The sequence below is a fragment of the Mangifera indica genome, chromosome 3, assembly GCF_011075055.1.
Source record: "Mangifera indica cultivar Alphonso chromosome 3, CATAS_Mindica_2.1, whole genome shotgun sequence".
NCBI lineage: Eukaryota > Viridiplantae > Streptophyta > Magnoliopsida > Sapindales > Anacardiaceae > Mangifera > Mangifera indica.
In genome coordinates this window covers 9958893-9976566 of record NC_058139.1, presented here as the reverse complement: position 1 = coordinate 9976566, position 17674 = coordinate 9958893, and the positions used below count along the sequence as shown (strand labels likewise).

At 36.1% G+C, this 17674-nt stretch overlaps 2 protein-coding genes and 1 non-coding gene across 3 annotated transcripts; 2 read left to right on the top strand and 1 right to left on the bottom strand.

Moving 5' to 3' along the window:
* Positions 1–7310: 7310 nt before the first annotated feature.
* On the top strand, positions 7311–7438 carry LOC123212630. Its single transcript, XR_006501590.1, has one exon. It is a non-coding gene; the product is annotated as a U6atac minor spliceosomal RNA (small nuclear RNA).
* On the top strand, positions 7312–9770 carry LOC123211352 (pentatricopeptide repeat-containing protein At5g46580, chloroplastic). Its single transcript, XM_044630030.1, has one exon. The coding sequence runs from the start codon at positions 7563–7565 to the stop codon at positions 9717–9719; it is 2157 nt and encodes a 718-aa protein (XP_044485965.1). The 5' UTR covers positions 7312–7562; the 3' UTR covers positions 9720–9770.
* A 123-nt stretch (positions 9771–9893) lies between these two features.
* LOC123211351 (protein phosphatase 2C 29) lies at positions 9894–16899 on the bottom strand. The gene is made up of 4 exons (XM_044630029.1): positions 14797–16899; positions 12009–12122; positions 10923–11187; positions 9894–10524 (listed from the first exon to the last, which is right to left on the bottom strand). Exons 1-4 carry the CDS (start codon positions 16648–16650, stop codon positions 10400–10402), a joined length of 2358 nt encoding a protein of 785 aa, XP_044485964.1. The 5' UTR covers positions 16651–16899; the 3' UTR covers positions 9894–10399.
* Between the last annotated feature and the right edge of the window lie 775 nt (positions 16900–17674).

Here is a 17674-nt window from a genome sequence, read left to right as displayed (position 1 = left end):
TCACACTTCAAAAATTAAAAGTTAATTGTTATGTAACAAAACTTTTTCTTAATCAAATCAACATAAATAACTTTCAAAAAGTGATTGACTAATACCAGTCTATTTGATCAATGAGCAAACATGTTACCTATCCACAAATTATCTTATAGTGCACATAGAAATCTCTTCTTCTAAATATAATGAGGATGACATAATTTGACCGATTAAATTTTAAACTTTTATATGATAATTTGCCTTTTTTATCCCATGTCTATTTAGAAAAATTATCACTTCCAACCAATTTAGAATTGCACAATTATCTTATTTTCATAGGATTAGACTTAGAATAAAAATTAAGACTCTCTATTGTATTAGAAAAGTAAGGTAGTGTGTTTGTATATAATTCTACCTCTTTACCTTATAGATAGTATGAATTGAACAAATGTGAGGAGAGATTGTGAGTCCTTCTCAAAAAGAATTTTTGTATTATTAACCTTTGATATGTTAAAAATCTTCAAGAACGTAAATAATATAACTGTAGACATTGACTCTCAAATAACGTATAGAATCACATTAAAATATTATGTTTTCATTTCTTACTCATACAAAGTCATCCACTTGCTATTATAAGTTTCACTCGTCATTTTGTATAGTGGACATAAATTACATTGTATCTTCTTGTGCAAGGCCTAATTTAACATATTTCTCATTAATATAGTTTACCATATCAACAAATATCATGACGTATTATCACAAGAATACCCCATCGTGATAGTGTTATGAGAATGAGAATACCCATATGGAAGACTAAAATTGTGGCGGTTTGATGTCGAAGAATTAGGGTCTTTGGAGGGATCTAAGAGCAGTGTGATCAAAGTTATGGATAAGATTATGGAATTTGAGTTTTCTTGGTTGTGTCCTTCCACTCCTCTTTCCATGTCACGCTGAGTTTATAAAGAGAGAGACCCCAGCCCCAACAGTGCTGCATGTGTTTTTTAATCATAAAGGAAAAACCAAACACCCCTTGGTGGTGGGAAGCTTTAAACTTTATTGAATTGAATTCACATTGCATGGAAATGGAAAAGTGCTTCTCCCATGTGCTTATCAAGTAGGCCAAGCTCACGTAATGCATAGGAAAGGAACTATGTAAGTGGTTTAATTGAAGTCCTCTCTTGAGTTATGCATTATTAGTAAAAGCGAACAAAAGACAATTTATTAGGGCTGCTTTGTGGGGTTTAATGTCTGTGTCTTGACTTAACTTATTAGTGGACATTTTAATTTTCACATTACAACAAACACCAATAACATATGGTCAAATCAAATCTTTCTAATGAAAATTAATTTAATTTGCTCCAATTATACTTATATATAAATATGTTTATTATATTCAATATATCTAATGTATAAAATCATAGGGTACTCTTGCTTCACCAGACCCAAACAATAGGCATCCTTGTGTTGTGAAACACCCAAATCATAGAAATTAGAAAGCTCAATGCTAGTGCAAAGGTAGGCCTAATCTTGAATCAGGGCCTCCTGATCCAAGTTAATTCTATGATACTAGTACGAATATATGAGGGATTCCCTTATTATGTTATGCCCATTGTTATAAACAAATAAAACTTGAGTTTGGTTCTAAGCTTTTTAAGTCTTCCTAAATGTGTTTTAAGCATAAATGGGTATATAATCATATGTGTTATCATGTAATTGAATGTTATTTTATTCTTAGTTTAAAATTATCTGATTATATGATGACAAATATAAATTTGTATTTATTTATGTACTTAAAGTGGGTATACATAGTTTTATTGATAAATGATTATACAATAATGACTGAGCAATGCGCATGGTGGGAGATTATTCTCCATTGATATTGAAATTTGTAGAAATGGGTGGTTTAAACATGAAATTGACTCAACAAGCCACCAAACACCAAAGTCTTTAGCTTGACAATTTGGTGGTGTTTCGCAGCCAAAATGGTGTTGTACAGCTTAAGATGAAAAGTAATAAGACAAAAGAGATTGAGTCTTGGTCCAATTTTAAGTGAATACAAGTGAGAATTAATCCATAAATGAAGGCTAATTAGAAAATGAGATGACCATCACCTCATCCTTGTCGCTGTTTGTCTTGTGCTTTCGGTCCCTTTGTGTCTTCCTTCCATTAAAATTTGCCTCTCCTCTCCTCTCACTCAATGTGTTTCGATTCTCTACCGTGTAAGCTTACAACTGTAACATTCACAAAAAACAATAATTTGGTGAATCAGGAGTATCTTGGATGTGCCCACTTGACGATGTTGAGAAAAAGAACGAACGACTAATTATTCTACAGGACGAAGGAAATCGTAAAAGATCAAGTGATGATGACAAAAGTAGGAGTTCAATGGAGGACATTTTGTCACCACTAGGCGACCAAGCCTGAAATGGGTCAGTCATGATTTGGTTGTCATTTACAAACTGGCAAAGGCTAGCCAGCCACCAATGACTATTCACACACACACAGCACGTTGACATGACCTCCTCCTCCTCCTCCTCCTCCTCTTTTTTTTTTTTTTTTTTTTTTTTTTAATAAGGTGCAAAACCCGAAAATAAATAAAGAAAAATCAATCAAAACGAAACTAAAAATCTCCTAAAATCATTTTTTTGAATCATTTGGAATCTAAAAAATTTTTCAAAAAAATATCTTCAAAGACAAGACTTTTTAGTAATTCAATCTACTATATATTTTTATTTTCGAATAAAATCAAAAATATTTATATTCTAATTTAATGAGAGCGTGCACTTTATGCTAGCAATATGACAAAATTAACTTCATCTCAAGGCTCTCTCAATTATGAAACATGTTTTGTCTAATTATCATCATTATGTTAGAAGATTAGGCTATGATGATCACTTTTGAACGCACAAAGATTCATGTACCAGACATGTCTCAGACAGCAGAATTCTGAATCTTGGATTAATTTAAGGGAGAAGGACTATTTCCCACCCAACTTTTGATGCGTTTTCAAAATACCACTTATGTCAGATGAAAATTTAGTTTTTTCACCCATGATCAAACTGTCATCCATTTTTTCAGTTAGAAACAAGGGCAAAATCGTTATTTACTATTTAAAACATTAAAACTTTAAAATTTTACCGTTTCCCCCTTCAGGTTTTAAAAAGTAATAACTAACCCATCCTCAAAGTTTGAAAAGTTTAATTTCACCCCCTAGGGTTTGCTTCCTTCTCCGACCACCACCGACGGCCGCTACAATCGATCGATGGGAGATCTCCGACTACAAAGGACGACGAAGGACGACCCTTCGTCGCCCAGATCTGGACGACGAAGGACGACCCTTCGTTGCCCAGATCTGGACGACGCTGGAAGAACAAACGAAGGATGACGCAACGAGCGACGAAGAGTCGTCCTTCGTCGTCTGGGTGGAGCGACGAAGAGAGACCTCTTCGTCACACGGTGGTGCGACGAAGAGATCTCTGTCTCTTCGTCGCATTGTGTGACGAAGAGATCTCCGTCTCTTCGTCGCACCGTGCACCAGGAGAAGGAGATCTCTGTCTCTTCCTTCTTCGGCCACCATCGCCGTCGTACCAGGAGAAGGAGGAGGCAGGTGACTACGCCGGAGACGACGTCGGGAGATAAAGTTGAAGAATGTGGGTAAAATTGCTAGTTTTGAAAGTTATGGGGGGCGGTTGTTTTTTTGAAAAATTTGGAAACCCTAGGTTTGGGGGTGAAAATGTTAGTTTTCAAAGTTTAAAAACTTTAGGTAAGGTGAAATGTTAGTTTCTAAAACCTAAGGGGGGTGAAGGAAAACTCTCACATCAATTTTGGGATGAATTTTGCAGAAATGTATTTTTGTCATTTCATCTAATAAGGGTAAAATGGACATTTTACCCTTATGCAAACAGAAACCATCCACATTAACGGCTCATGGGTGGGAAAACTAGATTTTCATCTGGCGTGTGCGACATTTTGAGAAAGCATCAAAAGTTGGGTGGGAAATAGTCCTTCTCCCTTAATTTAATTATGTTATCACACAGTGTACAGAGGTTAATAACATGCTGATCACTAATTTTGGGAAAAATATAAGTAAGTCTTATAGAATCTGAAAATGACACTTAAATCCCTATCACTTAGCAGATTGGACTCTTAAAAAAATTTCTTAAAATAATATCACCTGGCACTTATGCCATACCTGAGGGACTAAAATGTATTTAACTCCTTTAAATAGTCAAATTTTGGAAGTGAATCATAGCATGCATATTGATACGATTTGTTAATTATGATGTTTGACATTTGATGCAATTATATTATATGCGTTCATATATTTGTTTGGCTTTGTAATTTGGTCAAAGTTTATTAAGAATATTATTAATAAAGGGAAGAAGGACTATTTCCCACCCAACTTTTGATGCGTTTTCAAAATGCCACTCATACCAGATAAAAATTCAGTTTTCCCACCCATGACCAAACTGCCATATATTTTTTCAGTTAGGAACAAGGGCAAAATCGTTATTTACTATTTAAAACATTAAAACTTTAAAATTTTACCGTTTCCCCCTTCAGGTTTTAAAAAGTAATAACTAACCCATCCTCAAAGTTTGAAAAGTTTAATTTCAATTCCTAGGGTTTGCTTCCTTCTCTGGCCACCACCGACGACCGCTGCAATCGATCGACGGGAGATCTCCGACTATAAAGGACGACGAAGGACGACCCTTCGTCGCCCAGATCTGGACGACGAAGCGTCGTCCAGATCTGGAAGAACAGACGAAGGACGACACTTCGTCGTCCTTCGTCGTAGCGTCTAGACGACGCGACGAAAGACGACGAAGAGTCATCATTCGTTGTCTGGGTGGAGCCACTAAGAGAGACCTCTTCGTCGCACGGTGGTGCGACGAAGAGATCTCTGTCTCTTCGTTGCATTGTGCGACAAAGAGATCTCCGTCTCTTCGTCGCACCGTGCACCAAGAGAAGGAGATCTCCTTCTCTTCCTTCTTTGGCCACCACCGCCGTCGCACCAGGAGAAGGAGGAGGCAGGTGACTACGCCGGAGACGATGTCGGGAGATGAAGTTGAAGAATGGGGGTGAAACTGCTAGTTTTGAAAGTTATGGGGGGCGACTGTTTTTTTGAAAAATTTGGAAACCCTAAGTTTAGGGGTGAAAATGTTAGTTTTCAAAGTTTAAAAACTTTAGGTAAGGTGAAATGTTAGTTTCTAAAACCTCAGAGAGGTGAAGGAAAACCCTCACATCAATTTTGGGATGAATTTTACAGAGGGGTATTTTTGTCATTTCATCTAACAAGGGTAAAATGGACATTTTACCCTTATGCAAACAGAAACCATCCACATTAACGGCTCATGGGTGGGAAAACTGGATTTTCATCTAGCGTGTGTGACATTTTGAAAACGCATCAAAAGTTGGGTGGGAAATAGTCCTTCTCCCTTAATAAAGGGGTAAATGTGATAAATGAGTTATTGCATATTGGTTGGTTTGTCCTCTTTTGCTTTCGAATTGCTGTGGCTATAAGCTAGCCCTCTTAAACTTTATGATGGAAATTCAAGCTTAATCAGAAAATAAATTTTATTATTATTATTTATTTTTAGGATAATTAATTAAAATAACTTTAATTTTAGGGGATTATAGGCAAATGACTAAATTTTTAAGGGTTATATAGATATAATCTCTGAAAAAGGTTAGACGAAATTATTTCATATACAAACTTTATCTCATATGTAAACTTGATTTTGAATCATTTTTAACATTTCAAATCTCATATATACAAACTTTCTGATGATTTTTCTCGCTAACTCCGTGGATCTTTCTTCCTAAAAGTGAAGAAAATTGTAAACTGTTCATTTTCGTCTTGTATTGTTTAAAATGTTAATTAAATTTTACTTGTTTTTTCAATGAAAAAGGTTTTTCAATTAGATTTTTTTTTTTTTGGTGAAATAGATTGAATCCATTGTAATTTTCCTATTTTGTATAAATATTTGTATTACTAAATGAAGTGTGGAAACTACTTGGTATTTTGGTGTAATTGGGGTTTTTTAAATCTGATGTTTCCTACGCTAGGTATGTGTGGTAATTGATATTTTCCACATTCAAATGGGGTAATTGTACTTTTTTATAATAGGGCTAATTTACATTTTTTACAAAAGTATTTTTTAATATGTTTTATTTAATTTTTTGTTTGTTACAGTGATATTCGGTGGTGTGCAAATATTACGATAATTAATTGTTTTGTTCTATTATTTGTGTATTATGTGGCTTTCAATCACAAAAAATAAAGGTCCACCATTTTGGTTACTGCAGAAATGTTCTTAGCTTCATGGAATTATTATCATATTTTAATCGGAATATTTAAAAATGTAATAAGAAAGATTTTAATTATTATTCTGAATTGTTGTATGATATAAATTGAAGAAAGATAATGTGTTGTTATATGTTGAATTTGTTTTCAACTTTGTAACAAGAGAAATTTCATGTTCAAACCTATATTACTTATTATGTCAGTATTGATAATAAAATATTACTGTAATCTTTTTTATTATTAACAAACCAATCAAAGTAATGTAAGTAATAAAAAATTGATTATTAAGATAATCTTTAAATTTCTGGAATCAAACAACTCTTAAATAATCTATTTTTAAGATAATCTTTTAATTTTGGTAATAAAACATTCATTAAACCAAACGGCCCTTAATGTTTTTTCCCATATAAATATAGCTAATGAAATTTCGAGGGGGAAACAAAATTTTCTGAATTCATGTTTGATTTTCTCTTGGGGTTTTATGTTTAATGGCTTGCTCTTGTGATTGTCTTGGTTCCAATTAGGATGCTAACTTCGGAGACATCACAGTAAGCTTTTATAAGTTGAGTTTTCACTTTGTATGTTCAATATTTTAGTGGAGAAAACTAAATCATGGCATTGTTATGCTTATGCCTTTGTCTAATGAAACTCTTGATTTGAGTAGAGCTATGTTTTGTCTACTAGACCACCTTAATACATCTATAAACAAAATCCTCTTACCAAAATTTTGGCAAAACTATAAGATAATTATGTTTGACAGAACAAAAGATTTTTACTATCCACCCATCATCACAGATAAATATATTGTTTTGTCAAAATAAAGAGATTTATTATCCAATTCCAACCTAAAGGATGAGCCAATTTAAAAAAAAAAAACTATCTAAAACCATAATGAGAATGTATTATTTTTCAGAAATTTTAGATGCCTTTTGAATAAACAGATTTCTTTGATATTAGCTCATTTATCCCACATCGTTAGTTTCTGTCAAATTTTCTTTTTTTATATAGGAATTGAGTCAGGCGAATGGGCGTGTTCGTAGAAAGGAGAGATGGTTGGCATCTCCCCTGACAGGGACGGGAATTGTCTTCGGACATTCTTGTTACCACACATCCGGTTAAGGCTACCCACCTCTGGTGGATCTATAACCAATTTTTTTATTCCCAATTTCTTAAATACAATTATGATTTTTAGATAAGGTCTCGCCAAAATATCCTATTAAAATCACCCTGCTCATTACTCACCCAGAACCAGAACCTCTTCCTCTTCTTCTTTCCCTCACTCATGGCTGCGTCTCTCTGCATACCTCTAGATGTTCATTTGGTCACACCTAAATTAGATACAAGGAAACCCTTTTTGTTCGCCAAACCACAGAGAACTCACCCTGCTGTCAAATTCAGTGTTTCTTGCGGCTCGTTAAAGGCTCCTTCAAAGTCTCAAAATGTACCAGACTCTCCAAACCCCAACACTCCGTCTTTATCTGAGCAACTCAAGCCTCTCTCAACAACCACTCTTTCTCCCACCAAGAATGACCAAGCGTTTCTCTTGTCCAAGCCAAAGTCCACCTGGGTTAACCCCACCAAGCCTAAAAGGTCTGTGCTTTCACTTCAGAGGCACAAGCGCGCTTCTTACACTTACAATCCTCAGATTAGAGAGCTGAAACTGTTTGCACAAAAGCTCAATGACTGTGACGACTCTGAAGTTGCTTTCTTGGCTGCTCTGAATGAAATCCCAAACCAACCCACTAGAGAAAATGCTCTCTTGATACTTAACAGCTTGAGATTTTGGCAAAAGAGTTATCTTTTCTTTAATTGGATAAAGACTCAGAATTTGTTTCCCGTGGAAACTATATTTTACAATGTTACCATGAAGTCATTGAGGTTTGGGAGGCAGTTTCAGCTCATTGAGGAACTTGCTAATGAAATGGTAAGTAATGAAATTGAGCTTGACAACATTACTTACTCTACTATCATTACTTGTGCTAAAAGATGCAACCGTTTTGATAAAGCTATAGAATGGTTTGAAAGAATGTATAAAACTGGTTTAATGCCTGATGAGGTTACATATTCTGCTATTTTAGACGTTTATGCTGAATTAGGTAAAGTTGAGGAGGTGTTGAGTTTGTATGAGAGAGGGGTAGCTACTGGGTGGAAACCTGACCCCATTACATTTTCTGTGTTGGGGAAGATGTTTGGGGAAGCAGGGGATTATGATGGTATTAGGTATGTTTTACAAGAAATGAAATCTTTAGGTGTGCAGCCTAATTTGGTTGTGTACAATACATTGTTACAGGCAATGGGCAAGGCTGGGAAGCCTGGTTTGGCTAGGAGTTTGTTTGATGAAATGATTGAATCAGGATTAGCCCCGGATGAGAAAACTTTAACTGCCCTTATCAAGATTTATGGAAAGGCTAGGTGGGCTAAGGATGCTTTAGAATTGTGGGAGCGAATGAGGGAGAATAAGTGGCCAATGGATTTCATTTTGTATAACACATTGTTGAACATGTGTGCGGATATGGGATTGGTTGAGGAAGCAGAGAAGTTGTTTGAGCACATGAAACAGTCCGAGAGTTGCAGGCCGGATAGTTATAGCTACACGGCAATGTTGAACATATATGGGAGTGGAAGGAAAGTTGACAAGGCAATGGATTTGTTTGAAGAGATGCATGAGCAGGGGGTTGAGATCAATGTGATGGGCTTTACTTGTTTGATTCAGTGTTTGGGTAAGGCTAGGAGGATTGATGATTTGGTGAGAGTGTTTGATGTCTCTGTGGGATGTGGAGTTAAACCGGATGATAGGCTTTGTGGGTGTTTGCTGTCTGTTGTGGCCCTGTGTGAGATCAGTGAGGATGTTGATAAGGTCATTGCATGTTTGCAGCAAACTAATCCAAAGTTGGTTGCCTTTGTCAAATTGATAGAAGATGAGAAAACCAGTTTTCCGATCATCAACGAGGAGTTTAGGACTGTCATTGGGGACACGGCTGATGAGGCCAGAAGACCATTCTGCAATTGCTTGATCGATATTTGTCGAAATCGAAATCTCCATGCAAGAGCACATGAGCTACTCTATTTAGGAACCTTGTATGGGTTGTACCCTGGTTTACATAACAAAACTGTGGATGAATGGAGTCTAGATGTACGATCACTCTCCATTGGTGCAGCTCAAACTGCCCTTGAAGAATGGATGGCAACTCTGGAAAAAGCAGTCATACGCGAAGAGGTGGTGTTACCGCATTTGTTTTTGGCACAAACTGGTACAGGAACTCACAAATTCTCACAAGGCTTGGCTGCAGCCTTTGTGTCTCACTTAGAGAAACTTGCAGCACCATTTAGGCAAAGTGAAGAAAGAGCTGGTTATTTTGTGGCAACCAAGGAGGAGTTAGTTTCATGGGTGCAATCAAGAATACCTCCTCCTACTTTGACTGCAGAAATGCTGAGTTAATTGTAAAATCACATAGGTCTTTTTTCAATACATGAATGTTGATTCTGACAATTTTTAGTTGTGAATTTTCTCACTGAATGAAAGTCCTAAAAAGATTTCTACACAAGGGATCTGATGATGAAATTTCAACTTAGTGACTTCCAAAAAAAAAAAAAAAAAAAAAAATCAACATTGTGAACCGCAAGGGTGGAAATCCACCTTCAAAATTACAGATGCTCACCTTTCATTAGGAAATGTTCACAGTTCAGTAAGTATACCCCCCACCCACCAGCCCAACGAAGCTACAAACTATTTCTTTTCTTTTCTTTTTTTCTCTGCCTTGAATAGAAAATAATAAAAAGGAAGCCTCCATCTATGCAAATCTCTAGGTAAAGCAAAAGTTTAAAAGAAAATATTTATAATCCCTAAAGAGCATTTCCCAACAACCCTTCCCATTTTATCTTTACTCCTGAACTGAATTTTCAGGCATCGACTAAATTCTTAATGACTACCTAACATTAGTCTGCTTGTGTCATTTGACCTTCCTCCTATCAGTTGTATGCTTTGCTGTAAGACCCAAACGCAGTTATCGAACTAATGAAAAATGGATCGGCACCTCAACATTTCCGAATCATTAGCAGGAAACTTGACGCAAGAGTTGAAACTTTCCAAAAGGTGATTACCACCAAATCATGAAGATTTCAAATGTATTTTCCTGATGACTTCCAGATTCGTCCTTCAAGTGAAACCACCATAACAGTAACATCATCATGGTATTTTCTGCGATCTCCTTGAGGTATGTCTAATAGCTCATGTAAATCCATCCCTGCAGAAAATCCAACTGTTTAGAATCATAATCACTAGACCATAAAGGAGAATCAAGTGAAAATTTTAATGTAAGTCAGATAACCACCAATAAATTTCTGGAAACCAATCTTGTTGGAGCCATCATGTTAATAAGTAAGAAGATAACTCAAGAAGTTATCTGTTATGGTGCAGAAGAAAACAAAACTACCAAAAATTATGTCAGAACATTCACATTGAGAAACAGTTGACAAAGAGCTCAGTATTGACATTGAAACGGCTCTGATACTAACTGTGCAAGAAAAACCCTAACTTACAGATGTTAAATACCATTACTACCTTTCCACATTTAGTACAACAGGATACTTATTAGCATATTAAGAAAATATAGAAATAAGCAGAGAAGAAAAAACATTTTACCAGCTTTGTCAGCTGCATGGTAGAGCAGCTCCTCTATTAGGTGCTGTGCAGGATCACCATCTGGAAACTTCTCCATGAAATTCTCAACATTTGAAACCACTTCCTGATTGGTCAGATACTGATATAAACCATCTGATGAGAGAATCAGAAATTGATCTCTTGGGCAGAGTCTATGGTGACGAAGAGAAGGTGTGCAGGATATGTATGGAGCAGTGCCAATATACTCATTTCGAAACATTTCCAATAATGAATCGTTCAACTTGGGCTGCATCAAGATGCCATGATATTATTGAGCAATTTTTAAACACACTGCTGGATAAAACAATGCACTGAAAACTTCATCAATTGAAAAAATGAAGCATAAGAGTAATGCTCAAGTGAGGGTTTGTTAGAGCAAGAATGCATATATGAGTGAAGCACTAGCAAAATTACTAATGATATACTTGTGATTCATGATAGCAAGGACTCATTTATGAGTGAAACATCAAAAAATTAGTAATGATATTCGGTTGGCTCACATGACACATAGCATACAACAGAAACGATATATATATATATATATATATATATATATATATATATATATACATACATATATATATATATATATGCACTGATAAAGTTGATCTGCAACTTGAACCATTTCCAATGCTATAAACAGCATTTCCACTATGATGAAACTTTTGGAAAGATATCCAAAAATGAACAAGGACAACCCCAAAATAAATGAAAACAAAAGAGGGAAAAGTGCATAGAAATTCAGAATTTAAATTTTATCATGAGTTTTTAAAATTTATTCTCTCATTTCTTATTTTTCCTTCATATAGAAATATAATCAAAAGAATATTTTTATTTATAAAAAAGATTATCTGTTAAATCCAATGTGTGTCTTATCCATATGACAGCAATGGGCATTAATCATGAGGATATAATTTACTAGAGCATAGCAGGCAATGAACACTTATAATGAAAATAAATGCTATCATGGTGTACAAATCACCAATCAATTATACTTTCATCAACCAGAATTCCTGTCTATCAGAAATTCTAGCAGCAAAAAATTATAACAAAGGATATATAACAAACCTTTTTCAGAAATCCAGCTCCAAATGCTCTGGTGACCTTAAGACGGCCTTTCACCCTATCGTTGACAATACATTGGGTATCATCAGGGTGTTCATTCTTTATTCTTATGATTTCCTGCAATATCAGTGCAAACCAAAGTTCTTAGCAAATCTGCATCACTTCTCAACATTAACAAGACCATAGAGTTTGTCAAAATAATTTTACTGGGAGAAGGGCCAGGGAGATGGCCAAGAAAAAGGACAAAGGCAAGTAGATTAATTATTTTATAATTAATGAAAATATACATGCAAGTGCAAGTACACATATGGGGTCGGATGATAAATCTGAAGCAATCAAACCATTAAAGTTGAAACTTCATGGAAAAACCAAATATTATCAATGAACTTCATTTGTCCCCATGTCACCATAAACAATCTGCAATAACCACAGGCGGACTCCAAATTGAAAAAAAAAGGGCCCCACTAACCATTTTGGTCAAATATCATGCCTACATAGGTTCCGCAAACATTAAAGTGTGGGAAAACATGAATGAATATGTGAGAGAGAAACAGCAAGAAATAAGAAAAAAATTAATAAATGTAGCAAAGTTAAATAGTGTTCATAACATTTCCAGTATACAAATAACTTCTCACAGAACTCCACTATAAACTAAAAAAGAAAGCAAAATGTAATTTTGATTCATCTAATCTAGAAAGGTTCACCATAAACTCAAGATCTTGAAAAAAACCAAAAAGATATAGCAGTGAGCCATATCTAATACTTATGTACACGAATAAAGAGATCAGAAGCATAACCCTTCCTCTCCACCCATCAGAAAAACAAATAAAAATGAACACAAGACAAATAATTGATGCCGCCCAGCTGCCAGCCATGTATGATGTGTAACGCTCAAGTATTATCCACATAACTTCACTAACACTATGAATGATTCTCAAAAACCAGACCTTCATGATAGAAGATATGCTATAGGTTATAGATGCACTCAAGTTTCGAGCATGCACAAAATCTTTCCAATAGTATCCATGAAAACAGTACATAACATACTTTCATATAATGTTGCAAAGTTATTGAAATATATCACTTAATCAGATAATTATACTTAGCTTGGCTTACTAGCTTACATCCAACACTACTCAAACTAAGCATTAAATCACTACAGATATCTCGGTACAGAAGATACTTCTGTAAATAATAACAAATATTTGTACAGCATACTGGACCAGACACTCCTATCCATTGTGTTAACATACTCCCCAAACTACAGATTTATAAAAGACAGGGTCTGCCCACAAGGTAACAAATCTTCCAGGAGAGTCACTATCCTAGACTCACCAGATGACATGTCTGATTCAATTTAAATATGTCCTAGACATGCATAATTAGAACAGTCTGAAACAAATTAGCTTCTAGCACCCAACCTGTGTTACCTAAGTCATGAGACACAAGGTTGTTACTACATAATTAAACCATAAAGCCAATACCGAAAAGCTTTTTCTCAACCAAAAGTTCTTCCACCTTCCATTAATAAACTATTCTTCCTTATCAGTGTCACATTCAGCGTTAAGGTTCCAAACTGTCAGAGACTGCAACTAAAAATTTTGCACACATTTCGTATCCTCTTAACTCAAAAAATTCATAAGGCATTCAAGTTTGATTACAGTAATTAAACAAATCAAAGTTTTTACAACTCTAAATTCTGTAAAAGTTCTTGTCTTTCCAACCATGTGCATCCTTTTAAATATTTATATTAGGATTTCAAAACACCCACATATAAGTTGTAGCTTGATCTCTCATCACAAACACTCTTCCATGAAAACTGCTAACAGTTATCATTTATCATCTTAGAGGTCTCAGTAAGACGATGATACTACACACAGAAATATGAATTCACAAATCCCAAGACTACATTTACTCTACCACTGCATCAGGAATTTGTACTATAAAATTAAGAACAATGTTATGTGTACTTATTTTTAGTACACAAATAGATACACACTTTATGTGTGTCATCATGTGATTGGATGTCACTTTCTCCTTAATTTAAAATCACCCAATCACTTGACGACACACATCAAGTATGTACCTAATTGTGTACTCAAAGTGGGTTCACATAGTTTTATTGTAAAATTAAACCATCTTCTAAGCATAAGAATTAGGTCAACCACTTTAGTAATTATATTATACAACAACATAGCAAAAAAAAGTCGTCTAGAAGATGCTTCAAATCCTTAGTGGTGGTAGTCAAAGAATAAGAAGCATAAGAATCATAGAGGTTTTATTTCAAGGACTGCTATATATCATGGATAATTTAAGTAACACTGCCAATTTCAATCAGAATGTGTAGACCCATGTGCATAAATGCTGACAAAAAGCATAAAAATGCACTCAGAAAATTGTACACTTTAAATTCCTAAAGCTATCGTGGTCTACAGAGTAGAGTTCCAGATAACAGAAAATCAACATTGCTCCGTTGCTTCTTGTCAGCTTAATAAAACAGTAAAACCAGAGGGCATATATAATGGTAAAAACTGAGAGTTTGTATGCATCTAAATGCACAAAGCCCAGAGACACTAAGCTTCAAGCTCAATTCCAAAAAGAGCATATTTTCAAGCAAAACGATTTCTACCACTCACAAAGAAACAAACAACATGTTCTGGAGGAACTTTACAATAATTAATTCAACTGAATATCATAATGTAACAAAACTGTGTAAATGAGAGCTAAAGTAACAAATTCATGAAATGCACAACAAAACAATTAATGAGTATGAAAGAATTTAAATACTAACTTCTTCAATGCTGGTGCTGTGATCAGTAGAAAGCTGCAATGCAGTCAATTTCATTCGTTGGGCAGAAGCCTCATTTGTCCTCACCTTACTTCCCATTTCATCCTGTGCCACTGCCAATTCCTCAACTATACCCTCCATACTTGACCCAGTTTCCCCAGGCCGCTTCATCTCCACACTACATCCAACTGCTTCAGGCTGATACTGTGCAACAATTGCCCTACTATCACCCACATTCATCACATACACATCCTCATCCCTCATCAACACAACCAATAAACATGAACCCATTAATGCTAGCTCTGGATTCGTATCAAGAACCTTATCTGTCATATCCAAGTATGCAAGCTCAGTCAATTCTAGAGCTCGGGACATTGCCGCCAAAACCAATTCATGATCAACTGGGCCCTCTTTTCTTTTCTTTCCACTCTTCACAACCTTCTCCTCTACTTTGTTCTCATCTAATCCAACCTTCTCTTTCTCCTGCAGTCCAAACCTCCACGGAAACAATGACTTCCTCCCATAACCAACCTCCTTATGCTTTGTCAACAACCCTTGTTTCAACTTTGACAATAACAACCATCTCCTGCTAGCAGCCGAGCTCTCCTTGTTGACACTAATGGCATCATCCACTGAAAATGCGAACCTCTCTGACCCAGAAAGATCTAGTCCATCTTCCGGGTCCTCCTCGGCCAAAAATTCCCATAATCTTCTCCTCCTACTTTCTATTCCCCCGGGTTCAAAAGTCACTCTTTTAGCTCTCTCTCCATCTTTCGTTTCATTTTCATTACTTAAAACTACTGGGTCAATTTTAGTTTCAGTTTCAGTTTCCTGCGTATTATCATCATTAGCATTCTTTTCTTCATTATCTAGCTCCTCAATGTCCCAAAATAAACCTTGCAACTCATTATAAACAGCTCTATAAAGATTACCCATCAAAAATTCGGGCCCATCCGGGCCATTGAAACCATCATAAATTCCAACAAATAACCACCCCTGTTCTTCGGATACCACCACGTGCACACGATCTTCACCCGCCTTACCCAGCGCCCATTGAACATTATCATTGTCCCTCTCGTTTTTCACCACGTCAGCGGCCTCCTCATCCAAGTTTTCATGGTGACTGTGGTTGCAATCCTTTCTAGAAACGAAATTCAGCACCGGCACCACCCACGGCCGTTTCTTCTCGTAAAACGCTTTTCGCATTCCCGAAATCCCAAAAATGTTCCTCTTCTTCTTCCTCTTTACGCAAATGCCACCGAGAGGAGCAGAGAAATGGACATGCCCACCGGAGTCGGAGCACCCAGTGTTCGGGTCTAGTGGGCCTGACAATGCACCGCGCTCCAGCGGGCCAGACAAGAAGAATGGGCCCCGCTCGGAGGCATCGTAAGAAGCGCCACGTGGCATCGGCTGAAGAGGTAAAGCACTAAACGACGAAGTACTTTCGAAACCACTGACATTCACAATACTGCTCTTCACGCCGTAACCGCCGGTAAACGTAGTCTCAGTGGCATCATCGTAAATATTATCAAGTTGGAGGACAGTTCTGGGAGTAGAAGTATTGGCACTAACCGAAGCTCCCGAAATGGCCTTAAACCCCGTCTCGGGCAGCGGTCCACGTTGTCCGGACCCGGAGCGGCTCGGAGAGAAACGGAGAGAGTGTGAAGGAGAGACAAAGCGTTCAGAAGGAGTTGGCGAGACGAAACGATTAGACGATCGAACGTAGCAGAAGGAGTGACCAAGAGTCTCATCCAAGGGCTCAGACGAAGCAAAGATCAGGTCCGGTTGGTGCGTGGTCCGTTCAGTTCGGTTAACCGGTTTGATACACGGGAAGAGGTAAGAAAGTCCACTTCCCATCACATTTGATTCACACCCTTCTCTTTGGTTGCCGAGAAAATTTTCCGAAGAGGTAAGTATGAGTTTTTTTTTTTTTTTTTTTTGTAGCAGAGTTTGAAAACAGAAAAGAAATAAAAAGAAAATTAAACAAAAAGAAAAGAAAAAAGAAAAAGAAAGAAACAAAGACAGTAGGGACTAGGGAGAGAGAGAGAGTGAGGGAGAAGAGTGTCTTTTATATTTCAGCGCAGTAGAGTAGACTTAAATTCCTATAGCCACAGAGACAGAGACAGAGCGAGAGAGAGAGAGAGAGAGTGTGCTTTTGTTTTTTAATATTTCTGTTGCTGGGTTGGCTCATGAGTCATGGTTGACGGTTACACCTGGCGTTTTGCAGAGGGCGAAGGGTACCACGTAAGATGCCTGGTCAGATATGGGTGTGTGAATGGCGGAAAAGTCCATGATTGGCTTTAAAGGAAAGTAGTAGGGTCAAAGTGGGAAACAAAGGTTGAATAAAGAGTTTTTCTTTCAGGTCTACTTTTGTCCTTTACCTTGTTTGGTCAATTGAACTTCCTGTAGTGTTTGGAACCACAAGCCTACGCCCAAGCTGATGAAGCCCTTGTTTGTTGTTAATGTTATATTGACAAAAATGCCCTCAAATAATTAAGTTTATATTATTTTAATGTTTTCTTATTTATTATATATCCTAAAGTTAATATAGACTAAAGCAACATATAGATAGGCATGAATATCTAGTACTATAAATGAAGTCATGCATGGGTGATTTAGATTGGAGAATTCCTTTGTTAAATAACACCATCACTATGACTATGGATTTATTGAAGTTGCTTAAAATGGAAATGGGAGGATATACCAAAGCTTAGAGAAACAATTAAATAATATATACATAATTTTAGTATATAATTTGAATATATAAATAATATATTATTATGTAATTAGATAATTTTAAATTAAAAATAAAGTAATATTTCATAATATAATGACACATTATTTATATATTTAAATTATATATTAAAAATATATATATACA